At 32.5% G+C, this 26,989-nt stretch overlaps 3 protein-coding genes across 3 annotated transcripts; 1 reads left to right on the top strand and 2 right to left on the bottom strand.

Moving 5' to 3' along the window:
* Positions 1–3,931: 3,931 nt before the first annotated feature.
* Positions 3,932–7,460, top strand: LOC123897359. The gene is made up of 6 exons (XM_045947963.1): positions 3,932–4,497; positions 4,594–4,743; positions 5,309–5,461; positions 5,570–5,614; positions 5,722–6,236; positions 6,528–7,460. Exons 1-6 carry the CDS (start codon positions 3,966–3,968, stop codon positions 7,185–7,187), a joined length of 2,055 nt encoding a protein of 684 aa, XP_045803919.1. The 5' UTR covers positions 3,932–3,965; the 3' UTR covers positions 7,188–7,460.
* A 39-nt stretch (positions 7,461–7,499) lies between these two features.
* Positions 7,500–12,293, bottom strand: LOC123897360. Its single transcript, XM_045947964.1, has 5 exons — positions 11,947–12,293; positions 10,769–11,710; positions 8,831–9,031; positions 8,166–8,361; positions 7,500–7,920 (listed from the first exon to the last, which is right to left on the bottom strand). Exons 1-5 carry the CDS (start codon positions 12,058–12,060, stop codon positions 7,730–7,732), a joined length of 1,644 nt encoding a protein of 547 aa, XP_045803920.1. The 5' UTR covers positions 12,061–12,293; the 3' UTR covers positions 7,500–7,729.
* Positions 12,294–19,399: 7,106 nt separating this feature from the next.
* Positions 19,400–20,756, bottom strand: LOC123898180 (carboxy-terminal domain RNA polymerase II polypeptide A small phosphatase 2-like). Its single transcript, XM_045949073.1, has one exon. The coding sequence runs from the start codon at positions 20,550–20,552 to the stop codon at positions 19,668–19,670; it is 885 nt and encodes a 294-aa protein (XP_045805029.1). The 5' UTR covers positions 20,553–20,756; the 3' UTR covers positions 19,400–19,667.
* Between the last annotated feature and the right edge of the window lie 6,233 nt (positions 20,757–26,989).

Below are 26,989 nucleotides of genomic sequence, written 5' to 3'. Positions count from 1 at the left end.
TTTCTGTCGAATTTGACCCATTTGGTTTCTCTGTGAAGGATTTTCAGACAGGAATGCTTTTAATGAGATGTAACAGTTCCGGCGACCTCTACCCAATTACCACAAGACCTCACACTTCAGCCCAGCCACCATCTACCTTTACCGCATTATCTAAGGAATTATGGCACAACCGGTTAGGACACCCGGGAGCATCTATCCTCAGTTCTCTACACCGAAACAATTTTCTTATATGTAATAAGTTTCGGAACAATTTCTTTTGTCATTCATGTCCACTTGGGAAACAAATAAAATTGCCTTTTTCTAATTCTTTGTCTTATACTTTAATGCCTTTTGATATCGTGCACAGTGATGTATGGACATCGCCTGTCCTTAGTTCAGGAGGACATCGTTATTATGTGCTATTTCTAGATGATTTCACGAATTTTTTGTGGACGTTTCCAATACAAAATAAATCTCAAGTTCATTCTATGTTTCTTCAATTTCGAACTCACATTAAAACCCAATTCGAACGTGAAATAAAATGTTTTCAATGTGATAATGGAAAAGAATATGACAATGGTCAATTTAAAAAATTTTGTGAAGTCAATGGAATGTCCTTTAGGTTTTCTTGTCCTCATACCTCCCCTCAAAATGGAAAAGCCGAAAGAAAAATTCGTACCATCAATAACATTGTTCGTACCCTTCTTGCTCATGCTTCTGTTCCACCATCCTTTTGGCACCATGCCCTACAAATGGCCACATATTTACATAACATCCTTCCAACTAAAAAGCTTTCCCTTCATTCACCAACCAAAATACTCTATCAAAAAGATCCTTCCTATTCCCATCTTCGAGTTTTTGGGTGTCTCTGCTATCCTCTAATTCCCTCAACCTCTAGGCACAAGTTACAAGCTCGGTCAACGCCATGTGTATTCTTAGGTTATCCACCTAATCATAGAGGATATAAATGTTATGAGTTGTCAACCCGTAAAATATTCATTTCTCGCCATGTCGTCTTTGAAGAAAATATGTTTCCCTTTTCTACTAAAAATGATCCTACACCAGTTGACTATAATTTTTTGGATAATGACTCCACACCTTTTCTTCCTTCATATTCCTATGGCAATCATCCAGCAACTAATCCAACCCCTACTAACCTTCAACCTACCCCTTCACAAACACCAACATCAACCCCTATATCCTCCAACCGAGCATCATCCTCCCCTGCCCCTCACAACCAAACATCTCAACCATCCTCCTCTTCTACACCTATGTCTACTTCTCCCTCAAATTCAAACCAAAACTTGGCTACTACATCCAGCCCCACACCTCCGCCTTCACCAATAGTGCCACAACACTCACCTCAAATGACTACTCGAGCCCAACATGGTATAACTAAACCCCGCAAGCTTTTTAACCTTCACACGTCGTCTCACAATTCCATATCTCCCTTACCTACAAACCCTATTGATGCATTACATGACCCTAATTGGAAAATGGCCATGAAAGACGAATATGATGCTCTTATTGAAAATAAGACGTGGGACTTAGTTCCTCGTCCATCTAATGCTAATGTTATTCGAAGTTTGTGGATTTTCAGGCATAAAAAGAATTCTGATGGGTCGTTTGAACGGTACAAAGCTCGGCTTGTGGGTAACGGTGCCAATCAACAGACAGGCATTGATTGTGGTGAAACCTTTAGCCCGGTGGTCAAACCAGCTACTATTCGCACAGTGCTCAGCATTGCCTTGTCAAAATCATGGTGCCTTCATCAATTGGATGTTAAAAATGCTTTCTTACACGGAAATCTTGATGAAACAGTCTATATGCACCAACCTCCTGGTTTTCGTCATCCTCAATTCCCGGACCATGTGTGTTTGCTCAAAAAGTCTCTCTATGGACTTAAACAAGCACCGCGCGCTTGGTATCAACGATTCACTGATTATGTTGCTACTATGGGTTTTTCTCACAGCATTTCTGATCACTCACTATTCATTTATCATAATGGCAATGACACTGCCTACATTCTTCTGTATGTAGATGACATTATCTTGACTGCTTCATCCAACTCCCTTCGTGAGTCTATTATGTCCAAACTAAGTTCTGAGTTTGCAATGAAGGATCTAGGCCCTCTCAGTTATTTTCTGGGCATATCTGTTACTCGACATTCAGGAGGTATCTTTCTCTCTCAGAAGAAATATGCAGAAGAAATCATTGAGCGTGCAGGCATGTCATCATGCAAGTCATCCCCTACACCGGTGGACACCAAAGCCAAACTTAGTGGATCCTCCGGTAACCCTTATCATGATCCAACAGAATATCGAAGTCTTGCCGGTGCATTACAATATTTGACATTTACAAGACCAGATATCTCATATGCAGTTCAACAAGTATGCCTCTTTATGCATAATCCAAAAACACAACACATGTCTGCCTTAAAACGGATCATTCGTTACATTCATGGCACTGTTGAGTTCGGCCTCCAACTATATCCCTCCTCCATCGACAAACTCGTGTCTTACACGGACGCTGATTGGGCTGGGTGTCCAGACACACGAAGATCTACTTCTGGGTATTGTGTATATCTTGGTGACAATTTGCTCTCTTGGTCGGCAAAACGTCAACATACATTGTCCAGATCGAGCGCAGAGGCCGAATACCGCGGAGTGGCTAATGTAGTGTCTGAATCATGTTGGCTACGCAATCTACTTTTAGAACTACATTGCCCAGTTATAAAAGCCACCTTAGTGTATTGTGACAACGTTAGTGCGGTATACTTATCAGACAATCCAGTTCAACATCAACGCACCAAACACATCGAAATGGATATACACTTTGTACGGGAAAAAGTTGCACGTGGTCAAGTGCGAGTGTTACACGTTCCCTCTCGTTTTCAAATTGCTGATATCTTCACAAAGGGACTTCCACTTCAACTGTTTGATGATTTTAGGGATAGTCTCAACATTCGGTCACCTCCAGTTTCGACTACGGGGGTGTATTAGACTATGTAAATATAGAAAGAATATTATTAGTCTTTATTGTAAATGATTACTCATTAATATAGGAGAATCATTAGGGATATGCTTGATGTATATATAACACTCATATGATCAATGAAAAGGCACGGCCAATATTTCTCACAACTATTTTATATTTTTTTTTTTGTACAAGGCTGTTTTATATAGTTTTGTTAATATATTTCATTTACATATAATGTCAATGCAAAAAAAAAAAAAAAAACCATACATCAATCTTTTTATTTTTTTTAATGGGGTGCAATGCAAGTGCAACATAAATCTTAGAGGCTGTACGATATACCTATCTAGAAGTCGTATATTGACAAAGATTGACCCCACATCTATAAAAAAAAATAAAAAAAATAATATAGATTGATCCCACAATTACAAGCACCGTACTCCATCCGTTCCAAAATATAAGCAAAAAGGGGTCAACAAAAGTAAATGTATCTGGACTAAATTTTAAACCAAATTCATCAACTTTCGTTGACCACTTTTTGCTTATATTTTGGGACGGAGGAGTATATAAGAACAAATTAATAATGTTCCAAAGTAAAAGGAAACCTCTAACTTTAATTATTCTAGTCTTGCTTATGCACTTCATTAATTAATTAAGCAAGGCATATGCTCAAAAAACACATGTAATTTTTAATCTTGTGTTATATGTTATTCTTTTCCATATGCACGACATCCGATTATGTGCATTAGGAGAGAGGTGATTGCACTGTTGTCGACTATATCTGAATTGTTTGATTAAAATTAGACGGTTCAGATTTTTAGTTTGAATTTTATATTTAAAATTGTTAAAATATGATATTAAAATTTAGACCGTCCAATATTGATCGGATGGTCCAAATGTCATAACTGGATGCGGTGCGAGTGCACATAATCCAATTTCATGACATACATATATAATTTAAACTGAGAATTCCATCACTAGTAGTGTGAGTTAATTTTAGCAACCTAGAAATGGTGAGGCAAGTAGGTTCAATTGAAAAAATGAAAGAGCCATATATATTAGCAAAGAGATATAATTGGAAAGGGTTTCTAGACTTTTTCCTTAAGCACAAAGAACTATTAGATAAACAAATTGACTTGCATCAATGTACTCCTTTTCATTATGCAGCACATTGTGGTAGCTCAGAAATGTACAACGAAATGCTATCGATGATTGATCCATTAGAAATGCAACATGTATTGAGAATGCAAGATGACATGGGAAATACACCACTTCATGAAGTTGCTTTCACAGGAGAAGTTGAAATGACAAAGAGTATATTGAAGAAAGAAGAGGAAACTATGTCAGAACAGTTTCCTAAGCCATTGCTAGAACTGAGAAATAAACTTGGAGAGACTCCTGTGTATAGAGCAGCTGCTCTTGGAAAGACAGATTTGATAAACTGTTTTGTTGAAGAGTTAGGTGTGGATTTAAGGGATCATTTTCATAGAACTGAGGATAACAAGTCTATTCTTCACACTGCTGTCATCGATCAATTCTTTGGTTTCCCCCTTACTCTCTTTCCGTCTTTTTCAAATCTTGCAATTTATAAGCATTCGCGATATAATGAACATTAATCTTGATTTTGAATGCATGCAGGAACAGCATTATGGTTATTGAAATCGTATAATGAACTCGCTTATCAAAAGGACGAAAATGGCTTAACAACTCTCCAGTTGCTAGCACAGATGCCATCTGTATTCAGGAGTCAAACACCAATGGGAGACTTCAAAAACTTCATATATCCTCGTAAATATCTGCTATCTTTATCTCTAAGTAATAAACATGCTTGCATATTCTCAAGTTTTAAGTTTAAAATTAAGATTTCCGTTAAAATTTAGATGAATTAGATCTCAGAAGCTTAACACTTACTAGGATCATAGATACCTAAGACTTAAATTGTGATTTTGGTACATTTCGTGATCATAACGTGGGACATATTATCGGCAATCGCATTGTAACTATCGCGATATTGCAAGACATGTTTAGAAATTAAAATCTTGTATTATCATTTAGTATATATATATATATACTTTTTTTTTGTTTCCGCTCACAGTAACCTAAAGAAATGAGTCTGTTGACTAATTTGTGTTCAATCAAAAGGTATGTAAAGTTTGATCATGAATTGTTCCATCGCTAGAGATCGAATTCAGCTAGTATATATCTAAGTATATCTCAAGTGGAACGCATTAACCACTTGTGTCTAATTATATCATGTTATAATTTAAGTATATGAATATGAAGACTGTGTTTTACTTCAAAGTATTAGTATATAACAACTTTAACTAATATATAATTGGAATGTCGTGTTCAGTGCTTCCTGATTATCAAGATTATGCATATTACCTTCATGATAAGGATGATTCTATCGAAGGAGAAGATTTGGAAATTGGCCAAAAGGGCATAAATGAACCATATCAAACTCAATGGAAGCAACCACCCCAAATTCATCATACAAAGCTCTCAGGTATGTGTGTTTATATGTAATGTCATAAACTAAACACACATTTTATGTATTTGTTTTGATTCACATACTCAATACTCAACCATAAGAACTTGTGAACCAAAATTACAGGTTTTTCATGGATGTGGTATGCTATGTGGAAGGCTCTTTCCAAAGGTGCAATCTGTGAATCTGTGATGATTGCTCATGATACATTTATCCAAACAAAATATTTTGACATTTTGTTTTATATTTTCTTGTATATTGTGTTCATGTTAATTCAGAATGGAAGGGTATTGAAAAACTTTGGAGGAAAAAAGAAATGCATAACTTGGTACAAGAACTTGTACACTTGTTAGCAAAGAATGACAATTCATGGCAACATAGCTCAGTAGCAAGGGACAGAACAGTTTCTATGGGAAGATCAGGTCATATTATAGAAGGAAAACAAAAAGAGAAAGAAGAAGAACAAGATGTTTCAAGCCACAAAGCTACTATTTATACACCTTTGCTTATGGCAGCTTGTAATGGAATCATAGAGATTGTAGAAGTGATAATTCATTTTCATCCTCAGTCAATTGAGCATGTTAGTGAAGATGAGCAGAATATATTGTACATGGCTGTCAAACATCGCCAGTTACGAATTTTCCGAATGTTGAAGAAACTGAAAATAGTGAGACGTCTTGCTGGAAAAATAGACAAGGAAAGTAACACTGTGCTTCATAATACTGCAGAATTTAAAGGTGGATCTCAACCTGGTTATGCCCTACAATTGCAAGAGGAATTGCATTGGTTCGAAGTAAGTATCATTAGTGTAGTGTTTTTTAAGTAATACTCTTCAAAAACAAAGTCATTCGATCTTTGATCCAACAAACCTAAACTACTAATAGCAGAAATGTGTAGAATCTCTACTGCAGTAAATTCGAATTCGTTAAAACATAACACTTGATAAAAGTTTTTGATGGTTTGTGTTTTTAGTAGAGGAACAAGAAAAAGGAAAATGTGTTTTAAATCTCTCTAATCAAGGCCTAATAACACTAATCTAATTCTCACCACTATATGTCTATATATGTTTTGCACCCAAAAATAGCGCGTAGAGAAGCGACTTCCTTACCATTACATTGTTCACAAGAACAACAACGACAAAACAGCAAGGGAACTCTTTGAGGAAAAGCATGAACAACTACTAAAGGATGCTCGTGAATGGATAAAAGAGACAGCACAGTCATGTTCTGCAGTAGCTGTCCTTGTAGCAACAGTTGTCTTTGCGGCTGCTTACACGGTCCCAGGAGGCACAGACGATTTCGGCTTTCCAAGATTACTTCATCATCCTATATTTGTAGTGTTTACCGTCATGGATGTTGTGGCCCTTGCAAGTTCATTGGCTTCAGTGGTTATGTTCCTCTCAATCCTCACATCACCTTGTGAATTGTGGGATTTTAGAAGGTCTCTACCAAGGAAACTAATGGCAGGTTTTGCCTTCTTGTTCTTTTCCATGGCTACAACAGTGTTGGTGTTTAGTGCAACAGTATTGGTGAACATCAAGTTAGATAACAGCAAATGGACTTCAAGCTTGACTTATTGTGCAGCATTCTTTCCTGTCAGCATATTTGCAATGATGCAGTTCCCTTTATATGTTGCTATGAAAGGATGTGTGGTGACAGTCTTTAGGAAACTAAAGAAGATTGTTCCTCGTTTCTTACTCAATTTTATCAAAAGGAGCAAGAGAAATAGACTATTTGATATTTAAACATTTTCACCCTTTTTCCTCAGCCATAATTTCTTTTGGTTGAGTACATTTGGCTATAACATTTTTCTTTTTCACCCATAATTTCTTGTGATTTGTGGTAAAAAAACATAATAATAAAAACACACCTGTTATGCATTGCATCGGTGTGGCTTGTGTTCCTTGTTAAATTATCAAATAAAGGACATTAAAAGAATTCATTTTGACACAATTGCGCAATTTTGGCACTCATTGAATCATCAAATAATTATATGCTAATTTTCGTCCACTGTGTAGAAAATAAAATAAAAGTTAAAACCAGAACCAAAAAACAGGAAAGAAAAAGAAAAACTTAAAACAGTTCACCATCCTCAATTATGGTCAAAGTGGAGTAATATGATATTTACATCTTCATTTACTTATTTACATGACAAATAATGACACCGGGAAACTTTACAATCTGAGCGGAACTAAGAAGCTGTACAAATTATTCACGGTCCAATGGTTCTTTTCCTTTATGCTGATGGCCAAAAAGTGAAAGGAATATGAATGTGATGCTGAACAATTCAATGATAACCATCAATCTTCAAATACAAATCTGCAAGAGCACGGTAGAGAATAGCTGCAGCAGGTGGCCTAGGCAAGGAGCCAAGAAGTATGTCTGTTGCACTTAAAGACTGGCTGCCATAAAACCGACTATTTTCTTGTGTTCGAGTTGTGACAATACTCCCTTCAAGTGAACAACCAACAAATGCACCTGCAGGTAATATAGAATAGGTCAAACACTATACCCTACAGGAGTTATTCCAATTCTAAACCTCACAAAGAAAAGTATCAGAGTCTTAAGATTTATCATTCCCTTCCCTTATTCCACTCTCAAGAAGCCTTCTAGCGAACTATGAATACTAAAAGGGGTACATTAACATGCGTATATTTATTTCTGTTGAAAAGAAAAAGTCAAGTTGAATATTGGGCAAAGATGATCACAAATAAAAAGCATACCTTTACTGCAGCTGTATGTATAACAAGCAGCATAGCCACCATCACCAGCTCGAACATCGGCTTCAACGGCCCTTCCAATAACACCAACTGCAGCACTCAAGCCAGCTCCAAGTGAAACATGTGCATTACCACTAAATGTCTTGACAGCCTCTTTTGTTCTCAGAACAATAATGAAGTCTGTTAACTCCCCTCCAGCCTACAGTGAAAAAGATAAGTTAACAAATGAAGAAGACGTAGAAATAAATAGGTGCCACAAAAACCATGAGACATGCTGCATAGATGTCGAGTACAAAGTTGGAATCGGTGTTGGGTAAAGTTGAGGATTAAATCTTATTGTTTTCACAATTTCATGTAAATCTTAAAAGCAAGAAACAAAATGAATACAAGCACGTTGTGGCACTTCTGTAATTTTTAGTTAAGCCAAGACACACAAAAAAATGCTTTCTATAACCAAAAAGGCCATTAGCTAGTATGCAATATGTCAAAGTCTCATAAAAAATAACTAAAAAATTTACAAAATGGAATCTGATATTAGAGTTGGCTGAAAACAGTATGTGTGGCATAGTGATAAAATTTCGGCTTTCAGTCCATATTCACAAGAAAATTCATTGTTAATTGAACTGCTCAGTCAATACTGTTAATTTATTACAGATTAGTTACTTCACCTGAGCCCCCCACCCCACTCCGAATGTCGAAACAGCAGATGGTGGAGACCATGAACCATCCTCCCTACGTGCAACCACAATTCCTGTTCCAATATTATAAGTAACCACCACTCCAACTTTGACCACAGTGATAATTGCAAGGCCTTTTGCTTGCCTAAGAATGGCATCTGGAATTGTCTTCTCCGGTTTTAATAAACCTATCTGCATAAAATATGGTGTAGACTTTCACAACCATGACATGTTGGCATACATAATACCATCAAGAATTTAAACTTGCAACATAAAAAATTACAAAATGATGACAATATCAAGGAATCTATAAAATATTGTGTAGACTTCCACAACCATGACATGTTCAAAAATAACTGTGAACTGGACCATTATAACAGTTTGTGCACTGAAACTATAGTTCAGACACGGTTCTCTAACCATAACCGAACTGCAGTTAACCTAATCGAACTGCTAAGAACTGAACTGCAAAAAGTTCACTATTTTTTTTTTCAAAATCAAAGAGAACTCAAATAACACTAAATCAATCCTTCGTAAAAAATAAATAAATAAAAACTAAATCTATCCTAATTACTTTCCCAGGTTCTATTCAACTCAAGTTATCTCAAAATCATCCTAATTCATCTCTCTCTGTTATACTGCAATTTGGATCTCATCTACCACATTAATTTAATCTTCATATCACAAAACAGTAAAAAGAAATTAATATACTCCCTCCGTCCCAAATTATAAGGGAAAATAAAAAAATCACACTTATTAAGAAAAAGTAAAACATGAGAATTTGAAGTATGTTTTTGTGGGTTTTCCTTGGAATAAGTTGCGTAGGAAGATGTAAAAACAATTTTTATTGGTTGTTGTTTATTGAGAAAATGAGAGAGAGAAGAAATTAAATGCAATTTGCATTTAATTTTATGAAAATAAGGAAAAAAACATTCTTGAAAATGATTTTTCTCTTATAATTTGGGACAAAAAAAATGGGTTTTTTTCCCTTATAATTTGGGACGGAGGGAGTATGATAAAATGGAGAGAGTTAAATTTAGGTGAAGCAAACAAATATTTAGTGATTCTTGCCGTTCAAATATATATATATATATATATATATATATATATATATATAGGGTCTTGCTAACCAGTGCCCCCGGGGCACTAGTTAAGGAACCAAAAGAAAAAATAAAATAAAAGTTGTGCATGGAAAACATCAAAATATAGACTTTTGTTGTATTGACTACACAATTTCCAAGTAAAACTTTCTAAATTTGAATCCTTAACAAGTGCCCCTGGGGCACTATTTAGCATTTGCCATATATATATATATATATATATATATATATATATATATATATATATATATATATATATAGTGATTCTTCACTCATGGCTTGTGGCTACTACAGAGACCAAACGAAAAGCATTTTAATATCCAAATATTACTGATTCTTCATCTTTCAATAAGAAGCTTACCACCTCAACCAAACACCCACATGATTCTAATGAAATTTGCCACCATCTGTATCTTTCTCAATCAATTCATCAATTCAAAACCCCCACCTTTGCAAATTTTGGGATTAATTTGAAATAAAATAAGGGTTTCGTTCACCATTTAAGATGGTTTCGTTATGCAAAACTTTAGAATAACAGTTCGGTTCGGTATGATAAATAACTGGTTAACTGAACCATTAATTCAGTTTGGTTCGGTTCTGATGAAAAAATAACAGTTCAGTTCGGTTCTTTTGAACTGTTATTATGGTACCACTGTCAATTTATAAAAAATGCCGCAAAAAGATGTAGCAACTGATTTTGTTATTCATTTTCAAATGATTCAAAACATGTATCTAGATTGTTAAAGGGATTCTGCTTTGTGGCAGAGATAATTTTGTAATCATATGTAGTTCACCTGCTTAAGCATGAAATACGAAATTAAACACATACCCGGTTATAAGACTTGATAGTGTTAGTTGCCTTGTAAATTTCATATTCCATGGTCTGCCCCCAAGGAAAATTAACCCATGATCTCAAAGTGCTGAGATCCGTCAAGTCATGGGTTGGCAACTGAGCAGCATTACTTACATGATCCATCAAATAAGGTTGTACAGACTCAAGTCGGACACAACATACATCGCAGACTCTTTGAGGGTCAGAAACTCGGAACTTTGATGGCATCAAGCTCCGTCCTTTGGAACATTCACCACAAAATATTCCTCCACAAAACCGGCAGTGATGCCTTGAACACATGATGGGGTGAAACCTCACACCACAAAGCATACAAGCAGCAGCAGCACTATCCGCCAACCATTTTGGAGGTTCTGCTTCTATTAATTCCCTCACATTACCAAAGTTAGCTTCTGTAAGTGTTTGTGCCATCTCTCTCCAAGCTTGCTCAAGTACATGGCTGGTTAACCATGAAAAGCTACATGTATGAATATCTCCCGACGCCAAAGAAGACACTTTCCCCCTAGCTGCAAGTAAAATTTCTACTAACACTTCCCACATAGTCAATTCCTTTTCTCCACCAACATATTGATTCCATCCCATATCATCGTCAGGAAAAAAACTACCGTTCGAGTGAAACCCTTTAGCCCATTCTTTATGATCATCTTCCAACATCGGTGGAACCGAAACTGGTATCCAAACTCCCGTATCTTCATTCAGCGGAGCATCATAATAAAAATACTTTCTCTGCTGATTCTGAATATCAGCTAAAGACTCCATGTCCTCTTTATTCCTTTCGAACGATTCTTCAGGTAATTCTGGATATAAGCTGGTTAAATTCATACTATGTTCTTCGGTGCTAACAGAAGACAACGAATCACCACGATTCTCTCTACTAACATGATAATTCCTCATATTATCATCATCATCCACTTCATCATCCTATCAACAATATATAATATCAAATTAGCCAAATAAACCACGAACACAAGTCTTAAAAAGGAAAAATCAATACTTTAATCAAATATTAACAAGTGAACCATGACAAATAAAAATAAATGCAATACAATTGTAAATAAACCAAAAAGAATAAAAACAAAATCAGCAACATAAGAAGATAATCAAGGTCAACATCATCCATAAAAATTAAAGTCAAAAAGTGCAGAAATTCAATTTACCAGAGGAGAATAGAAATTGGATATATGGTTTTCAAGGGAGAAACGAGAAACCCTAGTAGATAAATCTTCTACAACTTCCACCTGATTCTTAGAATCAAAATTTTTGCTTTCCATTGATAAACCTAAAACACCAAATTAGAGTGTATACATGCATATATTAGCAGGGAACAACGAAATTTTGCAGAGAATTTCAATTTTTAGGGCAAAAGAAGGAAAATTTGGGAATAGTGGAAACGAAAAGGATTTGGGAAAGAAATGATTGGAATTGAAACTTGAATGGCGTGTCGTTGTTGATGTGTTTCCCTGTACGTCTCGCTTGCGTGCACACCCTGGACCTTCTCATTCGTGTGTAAAATATACTACTTTTTTTTTTTGTTGAATATAAAATATAGGCTAAATTGCAGTTTTGATCTCCACGTTTCATAATTGTGCGATTTTGGCCCTCACGTTTTAAATGTGCGATTTTGGCCCCTAAAGTTTGCCCCATTTTGCATTTCTTGGTCCCCGTTGATACTTTCAACCAAAAATTGCTGACATGAAATATTTTTGACACGTGTCTTAATTATATTGGCCAACCAAAATTTATTATTATTATTTTTTAAAAAAAAAATTAAGAAAGGTCACGTGACTCTTTTTTGGGAGGGGTTAATTATTATTTTTTTGACAAAAATTCGAAACAAAATTTCTTCAGGTTATATCACAGCTTTCCAAACAAAATTCGAAAAAGCCTTATGACTGCTCCCGAATTGCCTCATATCACTCATCGGCGGTTCGTTCTTCCGTTCACCGACAAACCCAAAATTATCATCCGATTTCCTTTCCATAAATTTGGGTTTGGATTGTGTGAAATACCCTCTGAAACTTTGATTTCCTGACCTTCGTTGTCAGCAAAAATCGCATTTAGTATATGTAAATATTACATTTAGTATCAATGAAGAGACTCATTTAGTATCAAAACCAAATCTTGTATTCTTTAAACAATTAAGACACGTGTCAAAAATATTCCATGTCAGCAATTTTTTGTCAAAATAGTCAACGGGAACCAAGAAATGCAAAAGAGGGCAAACGTTGGGGGCCAAAATCGCACATGTGAAACGTGGGGGGCCAAAATCGCACAATTATGAAACGTGGGGGGCCAAAATCGCACAATTATAAAACGTGGGGGGCCAAAGCTGCAATTTAGCCTAAAATATACTACTCTAATTATCTATTTTATTTTATTTTTGACAGAAATTTTTTGCATGATTATAGACAAGTATTTACTTTTTAATTAGTCAAAAAAATAATATTGAATAAATTGGTGTAAAATAATAATTTTACTTAAATATTTTTGAAACCACTTTTAGTGTCCGTTTGACCCTCCTTCTTTTTTACTTCTCTCCTTCTTTTAAGAAGAAGTAAGGCCAGACACGATTTTGATATAGTTATTAAAATAAGAAGTTTTTTTTTCTAATGAAAAAACACAATATAAGTGACTTAAAAAATGAATGAATTTTTCATAAAAAAAAATTATGATAATTATCTTTTTTAAGTTGTTATTATTATTATTATTATTATTATTATCTTTTTTTTAAGTTTGTTATATTATTAGGATAATTATCTTTTAAATTTAGATGATCATGAATTTATAATAAGTTAGTTATTAATCTATTTTACCAAACAGATTTAACTTAAAAGTGATAATTAAGTTGAAAAAAATAATAAATATCAAACAACTTTAAGTTTAAAGCTTTTATTTTCAACTTTATTCTTAAAGTAACTTTTAAGGCAAAAATAAGAAGGTCCAAACGGGCACTTAATTAAATTTCAATTAAATATTTTTTGAAATAAATTGTAGTTAATATTGAATACTTAAAAATAACTAAAACTAATATCAAATATTTATAAATCATTATTAATAGGAATTTTGTTCTCAGTAATTAGCCTCGATATTAAAATGCGAGACAATTATTTATCATTATTAGAATTATTTTTTTAATACACTAAACAAACAAATGTCACTCGATGGAGTTGATCCTGTCAAGTAAAAAAATCCACGTAATACAGTTCGAAGTATGATGAACTAAATCCATCAATGAACGAGTCATCGGCTTACTAATAACATTCAGTATTTTTTTCCTCTTTATTACATTATACTCATCCATAGCATTTACTTTTGAAATTTCCGCAAAATTCAACAACACTGACTATTTTGTTAAACAAGCAATCCATGGCAGTATATCACAAAATTATAGCAACATCACTAATCCACAGGTCGGTGTTTCAATTCCTCATTTATTTTCTTATATCATAGATTAAGTGATTGCTTACTTCATTGTGCACAATTAATACCCCAACCATGATTGAATATTCTCCCGTTATTTCAAGACAACCGGACACTAAAAAAATAAATGTTTAGCATTATCTCTAAACACAAGTTTCGTTTTAAAACGTAAATTCTATTGATTATACGTTTTTATGTATGACTTGCATGTTAAATCAAAGATAAACTAGTTTTTAGTGAAATCACAAGTCAAAACGAGTTTACATGTTTTCACTATGTGTAAAATCGGTAAAATCATCTAAACTAGAACGTTTTCACCAACGCTAAAATCATTTAAATTCCATGTTCTTATCTACTTGAATCATTCAAAATCTCAAAATATTTTTTTTTGGCTCAATTTTATCATTTGAGCATACATCTTTCTAAAAATATATATAATATCATATCGGTTTCTTTTTTATAAGATTCAGTGAATAACCATTCATGCACATGGTCTATATTATACATCAATATATCAATTAATCTAAAAGTGAATTTTTGTTTATAATATGGAATGGAGGGAGTACACTAATAGTTAGAAAAATAACATTTTTTAATACTCGTGCGTTTCCAACAATATTTCTTATTTTTATGCATGTGTGCCACAATAAGAAATTGAAAAAAAAATACAAAAGAATAAATGAAAACATGCGATAGTCAAAAAATATAAGTAATTATATTTTGATAAAATAATAAAATTTTACAAAATTTTATGCAATCTAACTATTATAATAAGTTATTTAATAAATAATAGATACATAAAAGTAATAGGAGTTTCGTAAAAATAAAATATCGGGGTTAAAATTTACAATACAATCACTTTATATTTCAAACAGATATAGTAGTCATTCTTACATAACATGCATGATTTAAAGAGTCATATTTAATACTCCCTCCGGTCCTTATTATAAGAAACACTTTGACAAAATCACACAGACCAAGGAAGGTAAATTTTCTCATTAATGATTCTAACATTTTATGTTATATTACAAAACTAACCTTTGACTAGCATGGAAATAGACTTCTCTAATTAATGCACTAGCATTATAATGAATTATTTGATTGTATTTAATAAGGGTACAAATGGAATTGTGTCAAAGTGTTTCTTATAAAAAGGACCAAATAAAAATTCCAAACTGTTTCTTATAAAAAGGACCGGAGGGAGTACATGGAAGAAAATGAAAGAGATATTATTCTTTATAAGATATATTGATGGGTATATAATTGATAGTGTTATTTGTTGAGAAAATCAGTATTTTTCAACATGTATATTTTCAACCAACCCCATCAATATTTAATATTGAAATGCATAACTATAGTCATAATTAATTCATGAGAATGAGAGAAAATGCAAGACCAAATTATCTAATATTTAAAATTTATTTTTTAATTTAAAATAAACAATATATTAATTTTTTATATTTTCTTTAATTAATATTCATAAGTCATAACACTTAAATTTCTAGACTAAAAATAAAATTCTTAATTTCATATATATATATATATATATATGGGAGCCCCTAATATGCACCCTTTTTTTTAGGTGCATCAGTGCACCTCTTCTATTTTACCTGCTATAGCAAGTTGCCCCCTTTCATTGATGAGTGGCCCGCACAAAATCTGTAAATAAAGGAAAAACAAATTTTAATTGTCGATTACAATTTTGCCCCTTTATTACTAGTCATAGATCCAAAATAACTTCATCTTCTTCATCGCATAACAGTTTTCCTCTTCTAGATTCAACCCTTTTTCATCTTCCTCACAAAAACAATACTCATCCAAACAACAAAAACAACAACTCATTCAAAAAACCCATTAAAAAAAAGCATATCCATAGGAGAGAGAGATATCGAGATCGAGAGAGATTCGAAATTGTGATAGAGAGAGAGGCTGTTACGGTGGTGATATTGAAATCAACGCTGCCGACAGTGAGTTTGATGGTAACGATGACGTTCTCGAGAGACAGTGGTGATCGAGTTGATGATAGTTTCTGAATTTTCCTTTTCCTGGGTTTTTGTTAGATGATGGTGGTGGTTGTTGTTTTTGTGGTTTTGTTTTTTACTTGGGTTTCTAAAATTTTGTTTTAGTGATTTTTGTTGTTAGATGGAGAAATTTTTGTTGTTATTAGATGAAGAAATGCCGTTGTTAGATGAAGGGGTAAGTTTATTTCTGGATTTCACGTGCCAGTAAGAACTAAGAAGATGAAAATTTTAGTGATTTTTTGTTTTAAAAAAAGGCTTAAATGTAGTTTTGGTCCCCAAAGTTTCACAATTGCTTGATTTTGGCCCCCCACATTTCAATTGTTTGATTTCAACCCCTAAGTTTCACAATTGCTTGATTTTAGCCCTCCAAGTTTCAATTGCTCGATTTTGGCCCCCTATATTTACCTCATTTTGCATTTGTTAGCCCCCCGTTGACTTTTTTGATTAAAAATTGCTTATGTGACATTTTTTAAAAAAATTTAAAATATGTTTTAATTAAAAAAATTTAAAAATAATAATATTTGCTTTTATAAAAATGTATTAAAAATTGTTTTTTTTAATAAAAGGTTTAATAATTCTTTTTTATATAAAAAAAAGTTTACAAAGTTTTTAAAAAATAGTTCATAATTTTTTTTACTTTTTTATATAACAAAATTATTTTATAAACTACATATAATAATAAAAAAATTATAATTTAGTTTTTAAAAAACAATTTGTAATTTATTTATATATTTTTAAATACTTATTTAATTTTAAAATGCCACATAACCAATTTTTAATCAAAAAATTCAATGAGGGGCTAGCAAATGCAAAAAGGGGTAAACTTGGAGGGCTAAAATCGAGCAATTGAAACTTGGAGGGCTAAAATCAAGCAATTGTGAAACTTAGGGGATTAAAATCAAGCAATTGAAACGTGGGGGGCTAAAATCAAGCAATTGTGAAACTTTGGGGGCCAAAATTGCATTTAAGCCTTAAAAAAATAATAATTACACACTATTTAATGACATGGATTTTAAAAATAAATAAAAAATAATTTAATTCCACATGTCCTACCAGGTCACGCTAATGATCTAGTCAGACGCCAGCCGGCTAAAATAAAAAAATCTTCATATTGCAAAGTTTGAATAAAAAAAAATTTACATGGGTAATATAAAACTCGTCTACTTTGCAGTGGGTAAAAAGCTATTTAACCACTAAATAAACAAATACTTTAAACAATCAGATAACAACAAATGAGAAAAATGATGTACACGTGCGTGTTATAAAAGTCACAAACAAATTAGAATAATAATTTTGATGATCGGATTATGAATGAATAAAATTGGAACAAATTCGATCATCAAAATTATTATTCTAATTTGTTTGTGACTTTTATAACAAATTAGAATAATAATTTTCATAATGAACTCCTTCGTTGAAATAAAATTGGAACAAATTCTACAACTCTTTCGTTATAATTAGATTGAGATTAGGGATTTTTTTATTTTTTTTTGGTTTGTTGGCTATTTTCTTAATCTCAATCAAGACTATGTTTTTTTAATTTAATTTTGTTTTAAATATAAATAGAAAATAATAATTAATTGAGTAATTAAAATATTTAATATATTATAAATCCCACGCCAGCTGAAATTAGAAGTGAATATCTATTAGGTGGTATCTATTTTGGTTTTCTTCATCCGTGTTTCATTTATATACAACACCTTTATTTTGTAGTTCCGCTTCTTCCGGCATCTGTTGGTCTTGTGCAGAGACTGATTATTAATAATATATTTTTCGTTAAAAAAAGAACTTAAATTATACAGTCAGCCACCTAAGCAAAATTTGACCAAATTAGCACAAAATTCAAATTAAGGGCCTTTTTAAATTTTTTGTAATTTTATAAGGGTATAAATCAAACTTTTTTTTACATGAATCAAAATAAAAATGAGACATTTTTGCATGGGCCAAAGTCATATTTAAGCCCTATAATTTGTCTATGCATTCGGAGTCCGATCTTATAAATTATGATTCTCAATCGTTTTTCATTTCAATTAGGTGATATTGAACGGACGGATGGACAAAATTTGAAATTTGTAGTCAATGTCGGTAGTTTTAGTCAAACTTAACGGCCCATTAATATAAACTAGGTTTCCTGTGACGCTCTTATTACAATCTATCTATGCATTCGAAGCCCGATCATTAATATAATCTTTTTTGACAACAAGTTTTTGTTGTTTGAATGAGTTATTGTTATTGTGAGGAAGATGAAAAAGGGTTGAATTTAGAAGAGGAAACTGTTTTACTGTGAAGAAAAGATGAAGTTTTTGGGATCTATGACTATTAATAAGGGGTAAAAATGTAATCGACCATTAAAATTTGTTTTTCCTTTATTTACTGATTTTGTGGGGCCCACTCATCAATGGAAGGGGGTAACCTGCTATAGCATGTAAAATACAAGGTGCACCGGTGCACCTAAAATAAAAGGGTGCATATTAGGGGCTCCCATATATATATATATATATATATATATATATATATATATATATATATATATATATATGAAGTTTACGAATCGGGTTTACGTTTCGATTCCACCTAGACTAAATGAGTTGCCGTAAAAATTCGATTTTGACAACCTTGCTTAAACACGCCGCACTCATTTGCACACTTTCCTACCTCCATATCAATGAATGACTCCTCGCCTTAAAAGATTATCTTCGTTGCTATTCTAGTTTTGGAACAATCTCCGATAAGAAATGATGCCCATTAGGGATCCACAAATGTTGCTTTTAGGACTCTCTTACACCTTATGGTCATCACTAATAAGGGATTTGGATTCTCTCCCATTTTTCTCTTATGTTTTCTCTCTTTTCCTAATCCAATGGTTGATAAATGAGAGAATTTTTTTTTTTTTTATCATTTGTCAATTATAAAAAAATTTGAGAGAATCCAAATTCCGATGGTTTAAATGATTTCTCACACCTTGACAATTAGAAAGAACATGCATCATTGATTCATCATCAGCTGGGTAGACAAATCAAATATGTATTGGTTAATTGGAGTCAAGTGGAGTGATAACAACACTTGTTTATGCAAAAAAAGAAGGCAGAACTGAATCCTTGCCATAGTACCATACACTTTAAGAAATTCTAAACATTATCTTCTCCAAGAAAAAGAAAAGTAAAATTTCAAAATCTGATCTGAATCACTTTAACTGTTAAAACCATAGAATCAATTAACAGAACAATTTAAGCTCAACATAATAATAATAAATTAATAATCATTACTAACAGTAGTAATACAAAACATTACCCTGGTTTTTTCTTCTTTCTATCTTATCAATTATCTTCACTAAACACAATTGAATAATAATTCATTCTTCATTGTTCAAAACTTGACTCTTTCACAAATACAAACTTGAAAAATAAAAACTAAACATTTTTTTCATTTTTTGCTAATTAACGTCTTCTTTCTATCTCAGCAACATGATATTTGATAGCATCTCTCATATCATCAAAACAATCAGACCCATCAAAAAATCTTCTCAATTTCCAAAGCTCACGATCACAAATATCATCAACAAAAGGCTTAATCAGAATTGCATTTTCAGGTTGATTCGAAAACGACACCGGATTATCATCAACAATAACAACCCTTTTCAAATCCCTACCCACAAGAGCCAAATCCTTCACAAGCTTCCCATCAATACTCCTACACGAATCACGATAAAGCCGATGCGAAATAAACCGGTTCCGGTCCAACCGGTCAAGAACCAAAGAAGCATACTCCTTAAGCGCAGCAGTAAAAACCACAATTTCAAATCTCGACGATAAAGATTCCAACAACTCGTCGATTCCAGGTCGTTTTACGACGTAGAAATCCATCGGTGCTCCGTCGATGATCGGACGAACTACGAAATCGAATCGACACGGTGGCGGTGATGTTGACGAGTGAATTAGGGTTTCATCTAGATCGAGAAAAATTGTTTTCCGATTCAAAATTGAAGGAGGAAGAAGTGCGGTGCCGGTGGTGGATGTTGATGTGGATTCGTTATCGTCGAAAAGTAGGGTTTTGCAAACGGTGTCTAAGGAAGTTTCTTGATGAAGATTGAAATGTGTTGTTGTTTTCTTGAGAATTTTGTAGCTGTTTCTTTTCCGATTTGAACTGAGACGTGTGATTCCCAATTTTGTGAGAAGCTTCGAAATGCGACGGTGGATGGAGGAAAGAACGGCAGAGGACGCCGCAACGACATTTTTAATCGGAGTTTTCCGACGCCAGCGACGGCGGTTAATGTCTTTGATTGATTTGGTTGGAGCAGCTTTCTTCTTCATCTTTGAAACCATTGTTTGAATTTTGATTTGGGTTTGGATTTCAGAGATGATGAAGAAGATAAAGAAGAAAGAGAGAGAGAGAAAGCTTTGGTTTGGGTTTGGATTTGGGTTTGGAATTAGGTTTGAGTTGTGTTGAGTTGCGTTGAGGGTTGATTTAAATGTAGGTTTGGTGTAACGGTCATAAGTAGGATCGGAGCCGAAGCATCGTGTGTGTTTTGTTTGGCTTTACTATCTTTTGGATCGATAATTTATAATTTTGCTGTTAATTTGTTTCTTTTTTTAGTGTCTTTTCAGCAAATTTTAGTTTTTAGTTATACATATACACTTAAAATACAGTTGATATACATCATATATACATCATTTTTTTATTTTGAGAAATGATATTGTTACACACTTTTTTACACAATACATTCGTACATGTGTAATATTATTTTTTAATACTCTATTTTCTTTTTTATCTCTTAATTTTTCTCTCACTATACCGTCTTTCACCATCGTCCTGCCACCGCTTCAACTCTCTCTCTCTCTCTCACACACACTTGAGTTCTCTCACTTGCTCTCTCTTGAGTTTTGACCACTGTTTCTCACTCAACGAATCTCTCTCTATCCCTTTCTCATTGTTCTCTCTTTTCTATGACCACTCTAATTCTCTCACTCATGGCTCTCTTCTCCGATTATCCTTTCACACTCACCGGATATTTGAAATGGGTCTTATAAAAAGGGAAAAAAAATCCAAAGACAAATTTATATTTTTGGGATAGAGGTGGTATATTTTTAACAAAGAGACGTGACAATGTTTTTTGCCAATTTGGATAACGTGTTTGTTGAACAAGAACATTAGGCTCAAGTGCTTAATAAGTTACCCCTAATATAAAATATATATATATATATATATATATATATATATATATATATATATATATATATATATATATATATATATATATATATATATATATATATAAGCGAGAACAATTATAACTCTAAAGTGTTTGCCCTCAAAATATAGTATAAACTATTTTTCTCTCCACGAGAACATGACTAAAGATTGCGTACATCTAAACATGACTAAGGACTGTCGATTTCATAGGAGCCACGAGAACGTGACTAAATATTGCGTACATCTGAAGGTCGCAATCGACTCATTCAACGAGGACATATGCGACAATATATAGGGAAGAACGACAATCCGAGGAAGAAAACAAACAAGATTCAGAAAGTTGTTGAGGAGGTAACCTCCGTAAAAGAAAACAACATCAACATGCTTGTTGCTATCGACATTTGACGGCCTAAAGATTTCCTCTGTTCCTTCGCAGAAGGCGAGGAGGAATTGATGAAACACTCGCTGCTTACATGGGCACATGGAAGAAATTCCCAAAAGTCTTGGTCATCTCTTGAGGCAGATTCAATAGTTGGACTATTAGATATGTTAGAAAAATTTTTTTGAAGAACTGGTGAGTGTATGTTCGGCTCAACCAAGAACCTCTTTAGAAGAAAAAGGGTTCATCCCCTTAACCTTCTACAATGAGGAGGTTTCTAGAGAACCCCCAAATTACCAAATCCCTCGGCACGTAAGGGCTTTCATGGCCAACTTTGACGCCCACAAAATCCTTGTTGACCGATGGAGCTCTTGCGAAATCATGTACAACATGCTTTTTAAAACTCTCCAACTTACAGAGAAAAAATTAGTCCCATATTAGAGCTAATCTGCAAGACTTTAACGGATCTACAATAAAACCACCTACTATATCAATTGGTCGATCAATTACTTTATTGTTCTAGTTGTTAAAATGATTTCTAGAAACATTACATGGATAAAAACCATTTATTAATTTTCGGTTTGAACAAAGTCTAGTGTGTACCTTTTTAACAATCTAAAAAGTTTCTTGCGAGAGACTTTTAACGTTGTGCAACAAAATTTTGTGGATCATTTTAAAACCTCGCCTTCTCCTAAATATTAGAACGCAACTCATCCCCTTGTAACAATCGTCAAAATTAGAAAGGGTTGTACATATATGGATAAAGATTAAAGAATGGTGGGCACACTTAAAGAAAAAAAAAAACTATTGAAATAGTGGGCACTATCATTTTTGTGTTTTTTTTTTTAAGCTAGTAAGTTTGGTCTAGTGACGAGGGGTTTGAGTAGCAATAGGTCCTAGATTCGATCCTCAGCTTTGTAAACAAAAAAAATATATCATGTTTTTTTTATTTCCATTCATATTGTTCATTTAATTATGTGTTTAAAACAAGACTGGGAATTGTAAAAAATAGTAACTAATTATTTGACGAGTTTGCTATTTGCACCTCTGTTATTCTCATAAGTTTGCATGAGTTTTCTTAATTTATATTTTGGAAAACTCAAGTTTCATCACAAAGATACTTATAAATTACCCATTAAACAAGAATATGTTATTATTATAAGAAAAAAAGAGAGGTGATTTTCCATAAATTACCCATTAGTTGAACTTTTGATCTTATTATTTAAGAAATTAAAATCTCTTATCAATTAATTGGTCCATATTATTTTTTTACAATGAAGTTGAGAATCCAACCTAGTACCTCTAATATACTTATTAAGAAGTCTCATATCGGTTGTTAGATGGTCTGAATGTTTGTTTGTAAGTTAGAGCAATACTCACATTACAAGCCAATTTTGTAGGGTTGAGTTAGACTCAACATGTAATTCTAAGATGGTATCAGAGTCACTCCACAATCCGTTGAACCACCTATTATCAGGTTTTTTCGTTATAGGGTCACCCACCGTTTATATCGATACACCAAATCCAATAGTGTTGGGCATGAGAGAGTATGTTAAAAAGTCTCACATCGGTTGCAAGATAGTCTGAATGTGTGTTTATATAAGTTAGCGCAACCATCCTCTTAGAAACTGATTTTGTAGGATTTAATTAGGTCCAATATCTCCATTCTAAGAATACTTTTCAAATCTCGCAACATTAGTCGGTGACTTTAGTATTTTCATATTTGGTCAAGTATAATGTTATCTCTTTTCCTTCTGTTTGGTTCTATGAAAAGAAAATGGGAGGAAATAAAATTACGCAAACTAATGCATGAACTTGGACTAAAGTTAGTCTAAATTCATACATTAGTTTGCGTAATTTTATTTCCTCCCACTTTCTTCCGATAGAACTAAACGGGTTACTTTCTTTCCTAATTCAAACAAAGCCTACATACCCTAAAAATATAATATTCAAAAAAATAATAATTAATCTGTCCAGATTCTCACTCACAAAGTTAAAACTGGTTGTAAAAAAAAAAGTTGAAGAACTTGTGAGAAAACAGTCGCAAGTTCAATATAATATTCAATCTAGCTTCATTAAAATATGACTAAAAGATTAAGATGGCTAATAGTGAGAGGACTTGATTACCAATAAAAGAAAAATTAGAGCTGGTCCGTCCAAATTGAGTCAAAGAAAACAAAGATTTGGAGACGAAAGAGACTGTGAAATTTAATATGCTGATTTTGTCATCATGCGGCCAAATCACATGGCTAAGAAAATAAATTTGATTATTATGATTTCATGACGTAATTAATTAGCAAGTGGAGCCAACGAAAATTAATGATTTTTTTTTTTTTAAAGTATCCGGCCTAAAGATCAATTGATTTAAGAGGCTAATTATCGTCCACAAGCAACTTCATTTAGAATCAGAGTTTTTACTTTGTATGGTATTAGACTAATCCATCAAAATTGACATCTTAGAAAGACCTTGAAAATTGAGTTTCTAATAAGTTGCTAAGAAAATTGTTAAGAATTTGACTTAGTGTGAGTTGAACTTATATTATTGGTGTTGGAACGTAGGACGATCCTCGTAAGTGAAAAAGCAGATGAAAAAAAATGGTTCAAGGATTAAGATTAGACAATTGAGCTGTTTAAAACATAAATAAATAAATAACTGATTTCTGAAAAAGATTAGACAGTGTAGTGAACCGAATATTAGTGAAAACAAAAAAACAAATAAATTAAACAATTAAAAAACCATAAGAGAAAAAAATTAAGAGAGTTATTTCTCGTGTTGGAACTCAGGACTTCCATGATTTATAATGTGTAAATATCTCTCATGTTTTTTAAATTTTGAGATCTTTTATGGTGTTACTCTAACAAATCTCCAAAACCGGCTCTCTTAAATTTTTATTTTTTTGTTTTCACCACAATTATTTGATTAACTAGACCTTTAATATGGTTCGAGAGATAATTTTGACATCATTTATACAATATAAGAAAATTGATTGTTCTGGAAAGATCAAAACTGCCCTTATTTTAGAAACTGTCAAGTGTCCCATTGAAGGGTATTAGATGTCCAAAAATAATGTAACTGAACTAAAGTGAGTCATATAACTAATTCATTATACTTTATATCAAAATATTGATATCAAAAATATGAAAAAATATAGAATGTTTTTGATTTCTAAGGGAATGGGTTTTTCGTAGTTTCCATTCAAATAAAAATAAAAATAAACAATGTTGAAACTATAACTATGTAGTTTTGAAACCAAGTCATTTTTAATGTTGTGAGAGTAAAAGTCACTTTTGAATCAAGCCAAATGCAAAACGGCTCCAATCCAGTTAGAAAGGAATTATTAGACCATCTCCAATGGTGTAGTACATATTAGGTATTTATGGTACTTATTAGGTACTATATATGGAGCACAAAACATTTTAGTACCAAATAGGTACCAATTCTCAAATAAGCACTCTCTCTCTCATATTACTTAATAGAATTTGTGGGACCCATTTATAATGATGTAGAGTTATTGATGAGATGTGTAGTTATTTGTGGGATCGGTTTAGAATTTTTTAAGAGGTGCTGAGTTGGAAAGATTGAGTACTTATTAGGTACTATAATTAAAAAATTACTCCCTCCGGTCCTTTTTATAAGGAACACTTAGGGCAAAAAAATTGGTCATTTTTATAAGAAACTTTGACCAATTTTCAAATATTTTAAATGTTCAATTTCACTTATGTCCTTATTTATTATCAGAGAGAATTTAAAACTAAGTAAGTTAGTTGAATAAAGAGTAATTAAATAAGGGTATACATGGAATAAATTTAAATTTATAAGAGTATTAAATAAAAATAACTATGTTAAATATGTTTTCTTGATTTGTGTGATTTTGTCAAAGTGTTCCTTATAAAAAGGACCGGAGAAAGTATAAATGAATAATGTGTACACGCGAGACCCACTTAGGTACCCAAAATTGGATTTCTCAATTGTAAATGCTCTTAAGTTTGCAAGAAAATACACTTGTGACATGTTTTCCTTTTCCCAATGTCTAGCCAAATTTGAAATTCAATTTTTTTTCCTTTTTTCACTTATTCAAAATTCTATTTCATCTTCATTCAGTTACTTTTCTTTCTCTCACATTTTTTTTTCTTTCTAATATGTACTCCCTCCGTCCCAAATAATAAGGAAAAATTGGTTAAAGAAAGTTGATGTATTTGGTTAAAAATTTGGACAAAATACATTAACTTTGTTTGACCAATTTTCCCTTATATTTTGGGACAGAGGGAGTATTTTCTACACTGTTCATCTTCTTTCTGTCTAAAAGGATCTTCTTTCTCATTCAAGAAATTTAAAACACCACTTACACTATTCATCTTCATTAAGTAAGTTATTTTTTCTCCATTCTTCTTTCTAATTTTTTAGAATATACTCTAATATTTTTATTTTTTCTAAACTTCATTTTTGTGTCTTTCCATTTTGCAGGAAAAGAAGAACGCTGGAAAGGTAACAGGATCAAACTCATTTTTATTGTCAAGTAATTAATAATTCAAAATAGAGAGAAAATATATAGATTCAAAACTACTTAAGTTTTGTGCACTGTTCTTACTCCAAATGATAAATAGAGAATATGAATGAATCATGAATGATATAACGCAGGAAGAGAGTATGAGAAAAAGTATAAGAGGTTATTAATTATTCAACAAATCGTTTTATTATATGATAAAAAACAACTTTGAAGCTTTATTAATAAAATCAAAATAAAAAACAATTGTGTTAGTGTTCTGTGAGCAAAAAATTTCCACTCTGTGGTGTCTTCAAAAAGTTTCTCCCACCATGATGAGACATAATTTTTTACTATTATTAAAATATAAAATTAGAGTATAAAATAAATAAACTTATTTTAAAGGAACAACTAAAAAAATAAACAAATGGAGCCTATTGTGAGGCTAGCCTGCTACTTATTTTAAGTGACTTAACAAGTCACATCGGACTTCAAAAATATTAAAATTGATTTAATAATTAATATTTTATACGGGAGGAGTTATAACTGACATAAATTTTAACTATCATATACGGGATAAACTATTACTGATCAAAATTTTAAAATAATTATCATATAAATTTAATTATCGTATACGAGACAAATTATCATTGATAAAAATTTCAAGGATTAGTATGGAAAAATACCATAACTATAATTGGAAAAA

This window comes from Trifolium pratense, linkage group LG7 (assembly GCF_020283565.1).
Source record: "Trifolium pratense cultivar HEN17-A07 linkage group LG7, ARS_RC_1.1, whole genome shotgun sequence".
Lineage (NCBI taxonomy): Eukaryota > Viridiplantae > Streptophyta > Magnoliopsida > Fabales > Fabaceae > Trifolium > Trifolium pratense.
Note: the sequence above shows the minus strand (reverse complement) of the source record. Positions and strands in the feature narration are given on the sequence as shown.

Coding starts and splice junctions, on each gene's coding strand:
- LOC123898180 (XM_045949073.1), bottom strand. CDS start 20,552: ATGGTTTCAAAGATGAAGAAGAAAGCTGCTCCAACCAAATCAATCAAA.
- LOC123897359 (XM_045947963.1), top strand. CDS start 3,966: ATGGTGAGGCAAGTAGGTTCAATTGAAAAAATGAAAGAGCCATATATA. Junction 5,462..5,569: donor TCATCATACAAAGCTCTCAG/GTATGTGTGTTT, acceptor CCAAAATTACAG/GTTTTTCATGGATGTGGTAT. Junction 6,237..6,527: donor AGGAATTGCATTGGTTCGAA/GTAAGTATCATT, acceptor ACCCAAAAATAG/CGCGTAGAGAAGCGACTTCC.
- LOC123897360 (XM_045947964.1), bottom strand. CDS start 12,060: ATGGAAAGCAAAAATTTTGATTCTAAGAATCAGGTGGAAGTTGTAGAA. Junction 9,032..10,768: donor CTATCAAGTCTTATAACCGG/GTATGTGTTTAA, acceptor TATTTTATGCAG/ATAGGTTTATTAAAACCGGA. Junction 7,921..8,165: donor TACATACAGCTGCAGTAAAG/GTATGCTTTTTA, acceptor TATTACCTGCAG/GTGCATTTGTTGGTTGTTCA.